Source organism: Chelonoidis abingdonii, chromosome 24, assembly GCF_003597395.2.
Source record: "Chelonoidis abingdonii isolate Lonesome George chromosome 24, CheloAbing_2.0, whole genome shotgun sequence".
Taxonomy (NCBI): Eukaryota; Metazoa; Chordata; order Testudines; family Testudinidae; genus Chelonoidis; species Chelonoidis abingdonii.
Window position 1 is genome coordinate 10,392,475 of NC_133792.1, and position 19,353 is coordinate 10,411,827.

Here is a 19,353-nt window from a genome sequence, read left to right on the forward strand (position 1 = left end):
GCCATTGATCGTAACAGCTGGTGGCTGCCTGGTGCGGTGTGCCTGCATGCATAACGACAGGGGCGCTTCCATCACTGCGCTGCCACAAGGCCCTGTCAGGTCGAAGGCAGCACACATGTGGGTCTGAGCTCCTGGGAGCCCAGCATTCGTCAAACCCTTCATCTCCCAGTCAATCACTTTGCGCTGACTGCACACAACACCCGTCAAGTGCCAGGCCACGTGTGAGAAAGTAAGAGGAATAGCAAACGTCTGAGCTTCATCTGAGTCACCCTCCATGGTTGTTACTGCTCAGGACTGATGCTCACAAGAGTCATCTGGGGCAGCTTTAGTCATGTCACTGTCTGCAGCCTGGGGACAAGTCCCAGCAGATACATGGTTAAAATGCTGCATTGCGAGAACTCCAAGTACCATCTTCCTTGGATGCTAAACTACCCATTGGAAAGCTGGGATAGCATCGCTCCAGCCTAGTGGTGCCTCCCAAGACCTGACTGCCTGCTACAAGGTGGGCTGGGGACTAGGCTGATGGGTAAAGAGGTGATGAAGGAAAGGTAGAACAGGGAAAAGGCAGCTGGTTTTTTACCCTAAGGCCTGGATCGGGGTGGGCAACCTATAGCCCGAGGGCCACATTTGGCCCTCTAGACATTTTAATCTGGCCCTCGAGCTCCCACCGGGGAACAGGGTAGTGGGCTTGTCCCACTCAGTGCAGCTCCTGGAAGCAGTGCCATGTCCTCCATCCAGCTCCTACGCACAGGGGCAGACAGGAGGTTCCGCACGCTGCCTCCATCCCAAGCGCAGTCCCTGCAGCCCCCAGTGGCCCGGAACCACGACCAATGGGAGCTGCAGGGGTGACGCCTGTAGACGGGCAGCATGTAGAACTGCCTGGCCGCGCCTCCACGTAGGAGCTGGAGAGGGGACATGTCACTGCTTCTGGAAGCTACTTGAGGTAAGCGCCGCCTGAACCCAGTACCCCCTGACCCCCTCCCGTGACTCAACCCTCTGCTCTAGCCCTGATCCCCCTCCCACCCTCCAAACTCCTCGGTCCCAGACCGGAGCACCTTCCTGAACCCCCAACCCCTCATCCCCAACCCCACCTCAGAGCCCGCATCCCGAGCCAGAGCCCTCATCCCCTCCTGCACCCAACACCCAATTTCATGAGCATTCATGGCCCGCCATACAATTTTGATACCCAGATGTGGCCCTTGGGCCAAAAAGTTTGCCCATCCCAGCCTAGATCCAGGACATCAGTGGGAATTTGGTGCCTAAATAATTCTGAAGATCTGGGCCTAATGCACCAAAATTTTCCTTGGCAATCCAGGCACCAGGCGTTTTGGTTCAGATCAGGAGTGTCTGGCAAATTACAGCCAGTTGTTTAGTAAAGAACAGATGAATGTACCAGTGGGGGCAGGCGAGCTGAACCTCTTGCTGGCGTGAGTCTAGGGTGGCTGTAATAGGAAAGTAGCACATATACTTTGACATGAAAAATCTCCTGCTAAGGACATCTATTGGCTTGGTTTTCAGAGGTGCTTAGTGCCTGCCACTCCCACTTTAGTTCATGGGACTAAACTAAATTGCATGGATCATGGGCCAAATCTTACAGCACCCGAGAGGTTGAGAGCCCCATGACATCAGTGGGAGTTTGAGGAGAGCCAAGAGCACAGGACAGGGCTGCTCCAGCAATATCCTGACAGCAGAGCGCTGGTGCACTCGATTTCCAAGTCACAGGCAAGGATGAAGCCAAGGCCAAAAGGGAAAGACAAGGCTGTATCCACACATCACTCTGCATATCTGCCCAGATTTTCCCTCAGCTGCCCTGTCTTAGGCAAGGTCATTTTCACAGTAGCTAGATCACAGGATCAATCCAAATGCACAGATACCTCTGGTTAAAGTACTTGGAAAGCGACGTAATTTCCGAGTGGGTTCCCCCTACCCCTTTTTAGTTTTAGATTCCCGTCAGCTCCGCTCTTACAGCCTAGGGCCACTTCACGGAGTAGGGTATGGAGAAGAGTAATAAAAACTTTATTAATTTAAACTGAACAGTCGGTAACATTTGATTACACAACCCAAGGCTAATAGACATCTGCAGGCATCTTTGGCAATGCAAATGGGCTATTAGAAGCCATACAGAAGGGAAATTTACCAGCCAACATACTTTATCACCAATTCCTGAAACCCTCGCGGAGTTTCATATTGTGCCCTAGATCTTGTTTACTGTTCGGCTCTGAAGACTATTGAACAATCAGTTATTTCTGTCTTGCCCAACCCATACAACCCTAAATAATGTATAGAAAAGCAAAACAAAGAAGAGAGCGTTAAAGAATAAAAAAGCAAATGCAGGCATGGCACCCAGAGATTCTGTCACAAAGGGAAGGACTGGGGAAGCCTTTTGTTAACATTATAGGCCCAATATGTGGCATGTGCATTCAATGGAGGGAGCTCAGATCAGCACAGATCAGCACCGAGGTGCTGAAACTGGGCACCGGGGTATTTACATGCTCACTGGAGCACAACAGCATAGGCACGGGAAGGAGGAGGGCCGGGGTGCTGCAGCACCCCCAGGTTTTGCACAGGGTCCCAGCTGCTGGTCCCAGGCCTGGCTGCTGGCCTGGGGTCCCAGCTGCTGGCCCCGAGACTCGGCTTCTGGCTGCTGGCCCCAGGACTCGGCTCCCAGACCCACGCGCTGGACTCCAGGGCCCTGATTTCCAAAGCCACTGAGCACCCACAGCTCTGCTTGACTTTGATGACTCAGCATCTCTGACCATCAGGCCCTTGGTAATTTTGCCCATGGTCATAGGGTAAATCAGCAACAGAACTACAACTCTGGAGTCTTGACTCCCAGGCATTGCCGCCTTAAAGGCTCTTGTTTGCAAATTGAGCTTTCTAGAGCATTAAAAGCGACCTCGTGCTTGAATGGAGTTTGCAAGCATTTCTATGCCGAAGCGAAGTCTGCTATCTTCGAGAAGGAGGGCTCCAGAAAAGGGAAAAGCTATTCCCACTCCCCTTGAGACAGGGACTTGCGCAGCACTGCAACCTACTCCCGCCCTAAATATTGCGAGCAGGTAGAACAAATGCACTTTGTTTCTGTTTGTTTGGATGCATTTTACTGTGTGCTGCAGGTTAATGATATTAAATGTTGTATAATGACATTTCGATAAGCAGGGGTGGGTGTTACTGTTTTGGAGAGACAGGCTTTAAAAATGCAGGCAATCAAATGTGCATTAGCCACAGCACTCTGGGAAAGCACTTTCCCTCCTGTGCAGGAGAAACAAATCCACCAATTGTGCAGTTTATCAGACCTTCGTCCAAATAACTGCCTTGAAAGCCCACACCTAATAGGGAGCATGCAGGAGCAAAGCAGCCAAGCTGAATTGTCTCCCCAAGTTCAGTTCCTCTAAACACACATGGTCTGGTAGACTGTATTTTATCCTAGGTTAAGAGCAGAACTCAAGAGCCAGTCTGTTCGAGTCTATACAGATTTTTGCACCTCCCTGATGATTGTAGCATCTGAGCACCTTCCCATGGTGAATTAAGGGACATCACTAACATCTGTCACGCATGGTTCATTCTCTCTCTCATCCTCTCCCCAGGGAGTAATCACAGAACTTAATAGAAGATAACTTGTCACATCTGTATCCTCAACCTGCACCGGCAAAGCCTGCCCAGAGATCACTACGGTGTGTTCACCTGGACCCATCCCTGCTTCCCGATACGCCCAGTAGCTGGCTCCGACTGCCAAAAAGGCCCTTCTTTTAATTGACGGAAGGCGAAAAGACCATATGATTCAGACACAGCAATCCACACACGGGTGACCACCACGCTTAGTTATTGTACCTCTCTGTCCCTACGTTCTGGACAAAACTAGCCACCTTAAAAGAGCTACAACACAGCGCCCCACTCTCCAGTCTGGCTCCCCATTGGATTCTCGGTCAAATTCAGGTAGGATGACCAGATAGCAAGTGTGAGAAATCAGGACAGGAGGTGGGGAGTAATAGGTATCTATATAAGAAAAAGCCCCAAAAATCAGGACTGTCCCTATAAAATCGGGACATCTGGTCATCCTAAATTCAAGGGGGGAGGCTCTCATCTGCAATGCTGTCGGTGGGATCATTCTGAGTTACAGCCCACGAGGGACCACCTCACACTGGCCCTCTTTTGATCTCCCATGGCAGCTACGTGCCACTAGAATCATCAGCCTCAACAGAGATACTTGCCTGTGTGTAGTTCCCTCGGCACTTGCCCCCACAAGAGATCATAACAGCTGTGGACCTCATTGTGATGGGTTGGACACCTTGGGAAGCCACCTGATGTGCTGAGATACCACTGAGTCTATCTGGTTCTGCCAGCATGGGCCCCCAGTAACCTGTCTTGCTGAGCAAGACCCTTAAAACTCCTCTAACACACCCACAGGCAGGGCCACATCCAGCTGCAGATCAGCTCTGGGAAGACTCAGCTTAGGGGACTTGCTCCAGCACTCAGATGTCCACTTCTTTTGGCGTGCAGACTCACAGAATATCAGGGCTGGAAGGGACCTCAGGAGGTACCTAGTCCAACCCCCTGCTCAAAGCAGGACCAATCCCAACTAAATCATCTCAGCCAGGGCTTTGTCAAGCCTGACCTTAAAGATATATTCTGAAATTCACCCCCTCCCTCAATGCAGAAAGAGGTGTGCACACTTCTTAGCCCACTCCCATTAGAAATTACAGAATACAACCTGGCCTAATTAAAGCATCTCTGCTAACACCCAATTCAGGTGGGACGCTACTGTCTGTCTGTCAAGCTGCGGTCTTAACAGATCTGTCTACAACCATCAGTCTTGCAGCCATAATCCGCCATCTGTGTAGCTCCAGAGTTGTTATTACTATTCATTATTTTTGTTGCAATAGCACCTCTGAGCCCCACTCACAGGCCAACACTCCACTGTGCTAGGTACTGTACCAACACAGAAGAGAAAGATCGTCCCTGCCCCAGAACTCCCAGTCTAAGTGGCCACCACAGCAGAAGCTGTAGTGTAGGTAAGATTCAGGCATTCAAGGTTGTCTACCATCATGTCGTACAAGCCATGAAGACAGTAAAGACCTACGATCCCTGTCCACACTGCTGTTTCCACCACTGCCGGCACCAGTTGTGCTGGATGGGCACAGAATTATAGCTAAAAGTTTGCGCATCAGAGCAAGCAGTGGTGAAAACTCTTACGCTCGTTGGAAATGGAAAGTTTCAGACTGCTCATTTTTAAAGGAGGATTCGACAGGGGAGAAAATAAAGTAAAACGCACAGGAAGCCATAACTCCACAAGCTTCCTACGCACATGGGTTTCTCTGGTACTTCACTTTAATGCTACATCATTTGATCAACAAAGTGAGATTGCCAGGCTGGCTGAGGGATGTGTATACAATCACACGGCCCAGTCATCGGAGAGCCAGGAGCTGCAGAGTTCCAACTGCGGCACTGATACCAATGCCCTCTGCAGCCTAGGACAAGTTACCAAACTGTGCCTCAGTTTCCCCCTCCTTCTGAGAAATGGGGAATATTGATATGTGCCTATTTTAGGAGAGGGGGTGAGGATCAGTGTTTGCAAAGTGTTTTGAAGCTGAAAAGCTCTATATAAAGGCTAGGCTGTGTTACTGTAAAGCATGAGAATCTTTCTTTCAGTGTCCTACCCTGCTAATACTAAAAGAATCCCCAGCGTGAAAATCCCCGGCAAGGATAGTTTGCCATGAAAGCAGGACACAGGCTAAGTGAGACGATGCCTGAGACCCAGGACTGGCTCCCTACCGAGAAGCTGCGATGTGGCACATACGGCACGAAGACATCGCTGTACTCTGGCAAACGAAAAGCATCACCAAATCAGAGGCCCTGGCTGGAGTTCTCCCTTTGAAGCACTGATCAAGCATGTCCCTGCAGTTCAGCCGCACACGAGCAAGCGAGCGGCCGGGTTCCCTACGCGAGAGCTCTTGGTCAATTCTTTTCTTTTTTTTTTTTTAAAGCATTTGAAGTTGGGTGTCTCAGAGCGTGCACACGACTGAGCAAGAGGAAAGCAGAGTCCATGAATGTGATGGCGGCCAACCAGCGTCACCGAGATCAGCTGCCTCCTTGCTCATCCGTCACCTCCTAATGACACCCCGGTACATTTGGGAGCCAGCTGTTTGGCCGGTAGGGAGGGAGTAAATAGGAAGGAAAGCGACAAACCTTTCTTCTCGTATTCGGGCTTCTCCTCCACACCCCTGCCCAGGCTCTCCAGCGTCCGCGTCACCTGGCTGCCGAACTCATCCTCCCTTGTGCCAGGCTCCGCCCGCTGCGGGACCTCGTCCTCGTCCTCAAAGTCGTAGTCATCCAGGATGGGCGTCTCACGGATGGGCATGCCGATGACGGAGTTGTGAGCCTGCAGGCGTGAGTTGCGGAAGCTCTCCCGGGCTTGTGGGCCCAGCAGCACCGAGGGGATGTAGTGGATCTCGTGGGTGGCTTCAGTGCTGGCACTTTTCTGGGGGATCCGGCGGCGCTTGTGCCATCGCCGCTGGGCATACAGCGCCACAGTAAACACCAGCAGGAGCAGGAGCAGAGCGATCAGGCCACCCTGCAGGAGAGCAAAGGAGAAACATTAACAAGAGCTCAGGGCCTGCACTGCTCCGTTCCCTTTAGACCCCCAAGGGGACCAGGACAGCATCACCATCTCCCCTGTTTCAGGAGCACCCTTTCATCCTGGATGATCCCAAAGCACTTTGCAAACTGCCAGTTGTCAGGGAAACCACCTCACCAGCTCCTGAAATGCAGCCGCCTCTGGGATGGAGGCAGCAGCCAGAAAACCTAATTAGCACACAGCATGTTGCACGGGCAGGAAAGGTTCTGGCCGAGGACAATGGGCTAACATCTTAGTCCAAAAAAACGGGGGTGAGGAGAAAGATCTGAAGTCTCAGCAGAACAGAGGGGATGTCAGAAGGTCTCAGCCAAAAGATGCCAGCACAGCAAGTTGCATGGTACTCCATTTCCGTGGGGCTGGGGCAGCTCTGCTAGAGCCTAATCCAGCTAATGTGACTCATTTGATATCAAGCTACATACTGCAATAGCTCCCACTCCCTCCTGGTACCAACGGGGCGATTATCTATGAACAGAATGGAGATAAAGCAAAGTGCTCCACAACTGCAAACCCCTAGACTAGATGCACTGCACCTGTGGGGATGATCCTGGTTATCAGCACTCTGCGTCAGGGCAGCACATCTACACTGGAGGGGTTGCATAGGTGCCGTTACAGTGGCGTTTAATGGAGTGTGCCCACTTCAGTAACTCCCTGTCTGTCCGGGATAGGGAACGTCTACACTACAGCTCAGAGGGACGTACCTGCACTAGCTGTAACCTAGTTAGCAGGATAAAAATAGCAGTTGCAGATGCGGCAGCATGGGCCATCCCCTAAGAACACACTTGCAGAAGCCTGCACCCTAGACCCTCCCGGTTGTTTTTAGCGATCTAGCTAGATTGCAGTCAGCGTGGGTACAGCTGCATGAGCTGCACACCACATCCCCAGCTGCAATGAAGATTTACCTACCTGGCCCCCATTCTCATCATATCTGGGGCCTCAAAATATTTATGCCTTTATCCTTAGCACCCCTGGGAGGCAGGGGCGGGGCTGCTGTCCCCATTGTACGGATGGGAAGCTGAGACAGAGACACCGAGTGACTTGCCCATGGTCACGCCAATTTTGTGGCAGAGCAGTGGATTGAATCTGGATCTCAGTCTAGCACCATCACCACTGGACCACTTTTCGTCCTGCTGGTTTCCAACACTGCTCTTCAGGAACCTCTCAGACAATTCCGGGGCCAAATCCAAGCCAAAGACGATCGTATCAAATATATCACTGCGATGGGTTTATATACTTCTATTTATTATTTACACTGAGCACCTCACCATCACTGAACTTATCCTTACCTTCCACCCCCCGGTCAGGTAGGGAAGCTTTATCCCCATTCTGCAGATGGGAAACTGAGGTACTGATAGATTAAGTCACACAGGGTGTCTGTGGCAGAGGCAAGAACCTACCCTGGACCAACTGCATCCCAGCCCAGTGCCTCAGCCCAAGGCTAAACCTCTAAAGCAGTATTGCACGCGTCCTCCTGGCAGATGCACTGATGGGAACAATGGTAAAAGTGCTTCTTAATGCAGGTTTATCCTCAGAGGTGGTCTCTCCAAGTCAAGGCATCCAGGCTGGGCAGCAGTGGAGAAGTCTTCACTGCTACAGTCCACGTTGCCCCTGTTCTGGAGGTAAATATAGGCTGTCTTTCAAGTGGGCAACTAACGCAGGCAGGCAAGAGAAACGTGCTTGCTGTTTGCAAGTCGCTCTGAGACCCCCTGCAGCTTCTAGGCAGTTTCGCACTGTAGCGGACAAATATCCCAGGGCAGGTAAATCAGGAGTAGTGTGAACAATCAGGACTTTACAGCATGACATGTAACCGCTGGGGGAGGGGAGCAATTTATGTTGGCAAATGAATGCCCAAATCCAGGAAACTTTACAAACCGAGTAACCAACATATAAATATTTCATCTGTATTCAGTAAAAACATTGTGAGCGCACAGAGAGATCTGTGACACAATCAGGATAATCTATAAAAAGCTAGCGTCCAAAAAATGTGATTCACAAGATGCGTTAGCTTGGGAGACAGACACTCAGCCAAGACAGCTGGATGGATTCGGCAAACTCACTCCCTGCTTTCACAATAGTGCAATCTTTGCCTGTATTCTGAGACGGTTCCACCACAATGCAGTCACGCTCAACTTTGAAAGAAAGCTGCCGAGGAATACACAATATGACACATGACGCAGATGGTGAGATACCACGTACACCCATAGGGTCACGCACAGCGGTCTTCTAGCACACCCCGATGCGCTCCCTGCCCATTCATGTGTGGTGGGTGGATCTCGCAATTGCACCTACAACCTCATGAGTGTAGTGAATGGGTCCCTGTGCACCCCAAAAACCCACACGGCCGTGTGGGGTGGATGAGCATCACCCCTTCACCCCCATGAACTCCTACTCATGCACAACAGAACCGCCTCGCGCTCACAAACCCGCCTAGCGACTTCTGGTAGAGACCTGCAGAGCCAGCACGCTTGTGAATAGTGGATGGGTCCGCTTGCAGGATTGTGCATGGTAAACAAGCCACTCACACCCCCATGCGCCTACATAGCAGACGGGCTTCAGGCACTGGCACCCATCCACAGCCTATTTCCACAAGTCACACCTGCTTTTTTCCCCCCTAACCCGTACACAATGGAAAACCTCTTTGCCTCTAAGTTAGCAAGAGTAAGGGAGGCAGTGTCCCTGTACGAGAGGTCTGCTCAGAGCCTGGGGTGTTCTGGGATGTGGGGGATGTCTCAGGAAGTGTTGGTTTGGTTGCAGAGAGCTGGGAAGAGTGCAAAGCAGTCCTTGGTCATTAGGTCCTGGGGGCACCACCTAGTCCTTTCCTTCTCCAGTGGTCTATTTCGTCATGAATCCAGCAGCTGGTTGCCTGGAGCACGAGGGAGCAGCATTAGGAGGTGAGGAAAGGTTGCCATAAAGAGAGGAGCCCACAGCTTTCCTGGGCCAGCCCAATCTGCCATAAAAATGCAATATGGCAACTCTCATTAGGATCCCCTCCCCAGCCTCATCTGTTTTCTCATTTGGTTCTGTAATTGACACTAATAGGAAGAAGGGCTCAGGGAAGCGGAATGACTTTGCTCAGCGCGACTTTCCCAATTTAGCAGACAGCGTCTGTTGGGAAACAGAACGCATTAGTGGCCAAGAAAGACTCCTGCAGCTGTGACTGGGAGAAGGGCACATGAGGGGAGGACAACAGACTGCGTGAGGATTCTTCCTCGGTGCTCAGGATCATGGGAGACTAAGGGTACCCAAGAGAGCTTGAAAAAGAGGGAATCCATCTTCGGTTCCCCTCTGTGTGTGCCTTGCACAATGAGGTCCTGGTCCACCACTGGGACTCTGAGGCATGACAGTGATATGAACTATAATGTTGCTTGGGGCTCCGTGTCCAGGCAGGTCACAGCCTCTTGGGAGAGTCATTCACACGGGGGAGGAGTTTCCGCCTGTTGATTTATTACACACCCAGCTGTACAACCTCATCCACTCGACCACACAGCCACAGAGACCATGTAGCAAGGGTCTCCACGGAGGGCAATGCAGCAACACCATGACAGAAGGGTGATGTACAGTCCCCACTCCACAGTGCCTGGAACCCCTGGGGATGCTGTGCCCATTCAGCTGCAGCAATCCTGCATGTGTAACCCACCGGTGAGTGTTTCAAAAGTCCCTCTCTGTGCTGAGGTGCAGAGGATACAAGTTCTTACAACCCCTACTCCCTCCACTATAGACCGTTCGCTCAAGCGGTAGCAGCTCAAGCTTTTAGCTCTGGACTCTCCCGGTTCAACCCTGAGATCAGCCAAGATGGCAGCCATCACGCACGACGAGGTACAGCACGTCCAATGAACATCCAGTGGCCTTACTGCAGAGCTGCCTAAGGCATCACACAACCCTCCTGCAGCAGCCGGCAGATGAGTGCACGCTGTCCAGTCAGTCAGTTTCATGGGAGAGCGGGGGGTAGGATGTGGGTAGACTGGATTCACGGGGAATGAAGAAGCAGACATCTGAGCTCCATCAGACAAGAAGTGGGAGGGGGAGATGCAAAGGAATTTTTAAAAGACTATACCCTCACCCACCCAGCCCTGGCCCCAGAAACAAGCAGGAGCAGGCAAACTCAAATCTCTTCTGGGGTGTTAGCCTCTGATCACAATCAGGAGATCCTCCACCAAAGCAGGTGCAACCTGCCAGCAGGAGCTTTCCATTACCCAAGTGCTGTGTATCAGCGTTTGGGTGTCTGAATGCAGGGCCTGCTGCAGATCGTCCCTGCTGCCCACCTCCAGCACAGGGACATAGCCTCACAGCTGTTAGCTGAGGAGGAGAGGCAGAGCCAGACTGGAACCCCCCTACCAAGCTGCCTGAGTGAAAGAGGCAGCTGGAAAGCTAGGAACGGAGACGTTCAGGCTGCCTTAGGCCAGTGAGGGCTCTGCATCATTCAGCACCAGACCCGGGCTGTTTCCTCAAGAGCAGGGCTGGACACCCCAGCGATCTGAGTGCATTCAAAGAGCCGAAGTGTCCCCCCCACAGCCCTGACACTCGGAGCCAAGAAGAAGGCCGCCCGCTTGCTCCTAACACGCCCCATCGCTCAGGCAGGGGAAGGGGACATGCCACCTCATACGCTCACTAGAGCAGGTCAGGAGGTTTTCCGTGAAACCGTCCTCAGAAAATGCCAACTTCTCAAAAAAGAAGCTTTTCTCGGACACGTCCCTGTATCTGTTCACCAGGAAGGTTTCTCTGGATCAGGATGCAATTACTGGTCCAAACCACAGACCCATCCATCCCAGAATAGCCAATAGCTTGGTGCAGGGCCCTCACCTGGGATGGGAGAGATTGTGGAGACCTTCCAGGAGACTGAATCAGGCACACGTGGATCTGAACCTGGTTCTCTCAAGAGCAAGTTCTAACCTATTCAGGGGTGAGATGTCTCACAGGATGGAATTCTGGTTTTCCGGACAGCCCTCATGCTCAGTGCCCCATTCAAACCGTCCCCTGCTGGCACAGTCCTCTGCAGACATTCCTTCTCCCTACCTAGGTCTGCAACTGATCCAGAAGAAAGGCTGAGCACTGGGGGGAACGCCCTGGATAGCCATGGACATTCCTACCATTGCCAAGCACTTGCCAACTGGAGCCAGAGGAGGGAAGGAAAGGTCTGGAGGGATCAAATGTGACATTGATCTGAAGCATCGGTGAAAGTGGAGCCACTCTGGCTGCCAGGGGCCTGTAGCTGGCAAACCAGATTAACACAGCATCCACCCACGGCTGCTGCAGTCAGATAAGGTTTGAGGAAGTAGCTTGAACCACAGCAAAGAACATTGTCAGTCTATTGTATTGGGCCCACTGAGATGTTTCTGATTCAGGGATATCACAAACTGCACAGAGCCATAGACATGGTTAGTCTGATGTTTTCTTCTCCGGCCTGGAGTGATCCTATGCCATTGAAGATTACAGGGCTGGTTCAAGTGAATCCCCTGCCGAACCACTTGGTTGAATGGTTTGTCTTCAAGGCCAAGGGCAGCATTCTCTTCCAATTACTTCACCCCACCCAACTGCTCTGCCAAGCAGAGAAGAGGGAGAACAGGTGGGGGGCCAGGTCAGATGTGTCTTCGTGCAGGAAAGTAGGGGAATGGCGTACAGAGGTTTCCTGTTTAAGTTGTGACAAACCCCAGCACTCCAGCCAGTCCCTGATGGGATGGGGCCACCATGACTTCAGGTGCCCCTGCAGCAGCAAGTTGGACGGCGGAGCCTGAACCAACTCAAGCAGGCTGGGAAAGGACAGAAATGTGCAAATCCTCCCACTACGCAAGACAGCAAGGAGGCAGCGTTTTAATCCCTCCCCAAACGCAGCCAGGCCATAAGCCGCAGGCATCGATGCACAGATGTGCAGCGGAACATGGCCAATGTGCTCGGACTACTGGGGGAGCACGCATGAGGAATACTAAACCCACAGCATCACTGGTGCCGCTAGCCAGTGCCAGCACCACATCTCTATCGCTGCACACGAGACTTCTCTTGGCCAGAGCCACACGCTCCCTGCTCTCCTCAGTTCAGCACAGATTGATAGCCACCGTGGGCTGCTCACAGCAGTGCTGCTGGTCCCAAGAGGACTCAGTGCAGCTCCCCACACCTTCCCTGCTCTGCCAGTGCTTGGTGGAAGCAATCCATCGCACACTGGGCCACCGCTACCTAGCGGCACTCATTTCTTTTAAAAGGACGGCTCCTCATTTGCAGCTCAATCTCTGTTCTGTCCCTGACCTCAGTGCAGACAGCCCCTGGTTTAAACACAACACACACACAGAGATGGGAGATCTTCCTGAAAAAAAGTCCAACTTTGGAGGCATTGAAGCCAGCCTCATTTTAATCTATTTTTCATGTTAAATTATCCAACTGAGGGAGCGGGAGAGAGAAAGGGGAAGGAATGGATAATATGAGAAATGTTTTATTTGACAATGTGTCATTTGGAAACTGATTATTTCTGTCTCAGGGCTTTTTAATATTCCCGAACAATGGCCAAATCGCGAGGGGATTTGGTATTCTAAGACTGGATTTATAATACTCTGTTCTGCAGTGATAAGAACACAGGCCTTTAATCCTCCGAGCTGTGAACATGCATATTCTCCCACGTAATGTCCTTCTCCCTGCACTGCTCCGTGCCCCCAGAGTCAGCCGAGTCCCGATGGGGAATGGGACCACCGAGACGAGAAGGTGCTCTCAGCAGGCTTCCTTGGCCCATCCAACACAAGGGAATGGTCGAAGCCCTCATGAAGGCAGCACCTGATGCTAACACCCACTGCTGAGGCCTGGAGTGAGCATTGACATGTGTACAGTTGGAGTGCTCACAACTCAGGCTCCAGGAACAAGGGAATCAGGATGAAGGCAATGCAATTGCAAGTTGCCAACACACAGAGTTGGCAGGTGAGTGTTCTTCCCCCTGTTCCAGGGCTCTAGGGATTGTGGGCATAAGCCAAGTCTACCTGGAACAGAGGTGGCTTGGGAATTGGCTCAGCTGGGTGTCACCATGGATGTTGGGGGGAAGGATAGGTAAACTCAGACCACAGGAGCTACTGCTTAGCACCAGGAAAGAGGGAAAGGTGAAGCCACTCAGATGTAGCAGGAGCTCTGGGAGGACTGCCCAGCCATCTTAATGACATCCAAAAGTGTCCATTTAGAGCCAGTTAAATATTTCTCCTCTCCTGCGACATGGATGGTTGCTGAACCACGCAGATAGGGAACACAGATGGGGAGAGGGTATGGCAGAAGGGGAACCAGCGTTTCAAAAGGTAAAATGTGTCACCTGCACAAAATGCAGCTGTCTAGCACCCTCCAGGACTCAGCAGTTGGTGGAGGATGTGGGAGCCAAGAAAGCTGAATGAGTAGCAGGTTTGATTCAAAGGATTAAAGGAAGAGGAGGGCTCCCTCCAAGCCCGCATCGCTGCCTGGCAAGCAGAGTGAGAGTTGGTGTAGTTTACATGAGCTACAAAGCCCTCGCTTACAATATTGTTACACGTGGGTGAGGAACAGACACACACTCAATGGTACCAATTAATTTGGGTGTATTCCTATCAGGGATAACTGACAGATTCCCAATAGCAAGGTGCTCCACTGCTAACATCCAGTGTTAGAAACACCATGGTGACCACTGCTATATCCCGTAACATGTCTAGCTCAACCCTAAGAAGTATAAATATGGCACCATGACAGTCTGTACCCCTATGATCACCCCTGTTACAAGACTATGTTAAATTGTGTATAAAGCATACGGTGTAAGGTATCATCTGAAAATTCATTATTTTCTGATCATTATAGTTTTGGTAAAATATGTGTGGCAAAATTGTGAAAGATATAAAATTCCACCATATGATATTACTAGGACGTGTTCTGGAGGGGAGTCACAACCAGTTCCCCAGAGAGAAAAGGCTAGCCAGCTCTTCAGGCAGGAGTCAATGAGATCAAATAAACCACCACCTGAATAACTGATCACTCTTCCCCAGGAGAGATAGTGTGGGCAAAAAAAAGATTACGTTTTGACAAAGAAGCAGTTTAAAGCCCTCAGCCACACAGACTTTCTGTCTCCTGAATGTCAGCTGGATACAAGTCTTGTGCAAGAAAACAGGCTGTAAGAGGAGAGGCAGTCACCCCATCATCTCTCCCTGGCTCTCTACTCACAGCATCATCAAAACCTGAAGAACAAAAGCAGCAGCTTTGGATTGGGGGAGAGATCCCGACTGCAAGAGGTTTAGCCAGTAACGCTGCTGGAACATGCAGCCAGAGAGACCTTCGCTTTGTAGTCACTTAGCTTGTTATGTCAGGTGTTAGTTGTGTTTTACCTTTTATTTCCTTGTAACCAATTCAAACTTACACACCTCATTACTTGTGGTGACTTCAAATGTATCTTTCTGTACTTAATAAACCTGTTTTGTTGTTTTAGCTAAACCAGTGCATTTGGATTGAAGTGTTAGGGAAACTCCATTTGGGATAACAAGATTGGTGCACATCATTTTCTAGTAACAAATACAGATGTTAGAAGAACTTGTATTGTCCAGGAGGATGCTGGGTAGTACACGAAGCACATATCTGGGGGAAAGTCTGGGACTGGGAGACTGCTGGTGTTGCAGTGTAATTCAGGAGCTAGATAGATTCATAGAGTTTAGCTGGGAGTGACATACATGCTGGAGGCTGGGTGTGAGTGGACCAGGAATGGGTGCTCTCAGAGTGAAGCAGTGTAAAAGGCACCCCAGGATGGGGAACTGAGGGGACACAGCTGTCCATCAGGCCAGACTGTAACTTGGGTATTGTCATAAACACAGGCCACTTGTACAGGACCCATGCCTTGCCATCTCCTGGGCTTGAAGGCGTTCAGTTCTCAGCCCTGCCATGGCTCTGAGTAAGGGTTGCCCCATAAAATTGTCTCAATGGCAGTGAATTCTGGTTGCCATTTTATCAGAGAAGTTAACCTTTGGGGCAGAAGCATGTGATTATTCTTTGCACAAGTGGACAATGCTTGGATGGAGGGCTGCAGTGGAAAGGCAGGGCTTATCTGCACTACAGAGCCAATGCCGGTGTGCAAGCATATCCCCTTAACACAGATGCAGAGCACACCAACAGGAGATTTTCTGCTGGCATAACTACACCACCTCCCCTAGGCATGCTGACAGCAGCGCTCTTCTGTCGGTACAGTTGTTACTACACTGGGTTTTTGGCCTCATAGCTATGTCGACCAGGGGGTCAGGAGGGGGATTTTGTTCACAGTCTGAACATAGTTAGGCTGGCAAAACTTTCTAGTGTAGACTCAAACTTTCCCCACTCATTCTACAAACCTAGTGAAGGCATATCCTAAATCCAGAACTGGACAACACCAAGAGGAGACTCAAACCTCACACCTCTAGATCTTAACACATGGGCCTTTCCTACCTGAACTAAAAGTGCCAGCCCTCTTAGCTCGGACTGTCACAGCCTGAGCAACGTCTGTCTGTGGCACAGCCACCCCGAAAGGAGAACAAAGCGCTGCATTGTGTGCATGTGACTTATATCTGCACTAGAGCTTCTGGACTCGATGTAACTTGAGCTAATGGATTGCCAGACTAATCTGAGCGAGCTAGCACGGCTGTAAATTCTACTGTTCACACACCATAAAAGTTTGCTCCAGGAAACCTTTGTTCCTAGTCATAGTTCATCCTAGGCTGAATCCCAGAGCAAACCACAACCAGATGGCAACATTTGAAAGCATCTACAAGTGTTCGTTAACTAGCAACCAATTAGCTTAAGGTAGAGCACAACCAAAGCTTTGGACTAAGGGGGGGATATGATGGAGGGGTATAAAATCATGAGTGATGTGGAGAAAGTGAATAAGGAAAAGTGATTTACTTGTTCCCATAATATAAGAACTAGGGGTCACCAAATGAAATTAATAGGTAGCAGGTTTAAAACAAATAAAAGGAAGTTCTTCTTCACACAGCACACAGTCAACTTGTGGAACTCCATGCCTGAGGAGGTTGCGAAGGCTAAGACTATAACAGGGTTTAAAAGAGAACTGGATAAATTAATGGAGGTTAAGTCCATTAATGGCTATTAGCCAGGATGGGTACGGAAAGGTGTCCCTGGCCTCTGCTTGTCAGAGGGTGGTGAGGGACGGCAGGAGAGAGATCACTTGATCATTACCTGTTACCTCTGGGGCACCTGGCATTGGCCACTGTCGGTAGACAGGATACTGGGCTGGATCGACCTTTGGTCTGACCCAGTATGGCCGCTCTTATGTTCTTATGTAGACAAAGCCCACAGAAAAGGTCTATCAGCTCCCTGGTCTGCGGTGTGGTACTTCTGTACACACAACCTGAGAATCATATCGGCTTGTTTGGATACAACACCACACTGCAAAACCAACTCATTCTCCGCCTTCAAAAACCCTCCTTTGCCGTGATGGCTGCAAAAGACTAGGCGTACTGAGATTGCTGCCTATCCCGTGGACCAATGCTGTCTCGTTGCTTCCTTCTAGTCCTCCATGTGTCTGTATCAATCTGCTGTCTCTTGTCTTCAGTTGTAAACACTTTGAGGCAGGGATGGTGTTTTTGTTTGTACAGCACCTAGCACAATGGGGTCCTGGCCACGACTGAGGCTCCTGGATGCTACTGTAATTAGTAACAATAACACCGAGGCCGTGAGAGACTGACTGTCGGCTCTCATCCCTAAAGCCTCCTGCTTCAGTGTTGCTGCTTCTCAGGTCTCCCCCTCCCTCAGGCTGTGCTTACACCAGCACTTTTCTTCAAGTTTCCCATCAGCTCACTAGCACCAATACAACTCCACCCGGGGTAGCAAGGACAGGACTGTTAGCCTCAAGCACCCTATCATCTAACCCTGCTCGGAGCAGGGTAAGCCACCACAGCAACGCTCCCAACACTGGCACTGCTGATGGGGCTGCACCCAGTGGTAGCTTTGAGAAAAACTGCCATGTACATCAGTTCACATTTCTCCAGAGCAAACATCAATCTGCTGTTCCTGCCCACATTAACCCCTTCCCCAAGATCCCTTTGTATTATGGCTCTGTCTTCCCTCTGTGCAGCACCTCCCAATGTTATTTCTTCTGCAAAACTTAATTAATGTGCTGTTAGTTCCTTCCTTCAAATCACTAATAATGATAAATAACACTGCTTTCAGCAGAATGCTCTCTCTCTTACACACGCTCCCACATATCGTGATCTTCTCTGCATCCTGTCGTTTCTACACCTGCCTGGGCCTTGGATTTTTCCCTACACTACATGACATAAGCTCCTTCAAACCCTAGAGGAACCGTCAGGTCAGGCGAAAGGCCCATTCTAGCATTCCTTCTCCTACAGTAACCTTCTTAAATTACACCCAGATCTCCAATACAGCTGATCCACATTATCACTGAACAGTATGGAACAGCATTGAAAAGCGTGTTGTGCCACTAATGTTAATAAAGCTCTGCCCTCCTGTAGCAACTTCCAGCTGAGGCGCTCCCAAGAATTTACAAACATCAATTAAACCTCATACTCCCTGCAAGATAAATTATTGTCATCACTCCCATAGTAGAGAATTGGAGAAAACTGAAGTGAGGGCAGAAACTGAGGACAAGAGTTTGCCCAGTTCTGTTCATTCCCTCTGAAGCATCTGGTACCAGCCACTGTTGGATGACAAGATACTGGGCTAGATAGAACATTGGTCTGACCCAGTGCAGCCATGCTTATGTTCTTAGGTTAAGTGACTTGTTCACGGCCACACAAGGAATCAGTGGCAGAGAAGAACCCAAACTAAAGCCTTTCTTTTCATCATGGCTGTTTGTGGGGGAGGAGGCCAGCCAATGGGGCAGGATTTTTATGGGAGATGTTTGAGATGTGAGCGGGCAGGTATCCTGGTTTTAATTGATTTATCTCGTAAGACTGACCTCACACTTGGTAAAGCAACCTCCATCCTTTCCCATATTTATACTTGCTCCTGTATTTTTCACTTCATACATCTGATGAAGTGGGTTCTAGCCCACAAAAGCTAATGTTCAAATAAATTTGTTAGTCTCTAAGGTGCCACAAGGACTCCTCGGGGTTTTTTTGTGCTGATACAGACTAACACAGCTACCACTGAAACCTGTAAAGGGAAGAGATCAGTTGGGTACCTAAAGGATTTCAGAGTGGACATCTCAAGAGTTAGCTCTGCTTGCATGTCACAAAGATACAGACTTTGCCCACAATGGCTGGAAGTGTATTCACTGATTGCATGCAACTGTTGCGGTCTTTGGTGGATTGTAGATAGTGTTAGCCTCTCATGTTAAATAGTGATAGTGATCCTTGCATAGCACAGATCCTCAATGAGCTAAAGAGATTAGAACTGCATGGCGGGCAAGTAGTGTTATCCCCATTGTGCAAATAGGAAAATTGAGGCATCGGAAGGTCAGAGAGTGAGTCAGTGAAAGAGAAAACTGGTTTAAAACAAACAATGGCTCAGATCACTAGACAATATCCCTCTCGAAAAACACGCCTCAACGCAACACAATAAGAGGCAATTTATCAACAAATAGGGCACGTTTGACCTATGTCTGTCATAAATAGATACCTAAGGGTTAATGTTTCTTTTACCTGTAAAGGGTTAACAAAGGGAACCAAACACCTGACCAGAGGACCAATCAGAAAACCAGATTTTTCAAAGTCAGGGAGGGAAGTTTTGGACTCTGGGTCTTTTGTTTCTCTCTCAGCTATGAGAAGGTTCTTTCTATCGTCTTATCTTCTGTTTCCAAC

The 19,353-nt window shown here is 50.1% G+C and overlaps 1 protein-coding gene across 1 annotated transcript in view; it reads right to left on the minus strand.

The window, feature by feature from the left end:
- Positions 1-19,353, minus strand: part of ASTN2 (astrotactin 2) — a 660,907-nt gene that overhangs the window by 493,395 nt on the left and 148,159 nt on the right. The window contains exon 3 of the mRNA XM_032797631.1: positions 6,184-6,568. Within this exon, the coding sequence (XP_032653522.1) occupies positions 6,184-6,568 (385 nt within the window). The remainder of the gene's footprint in view (positions 1-6,183; positions 6,569-19,353) is intronic.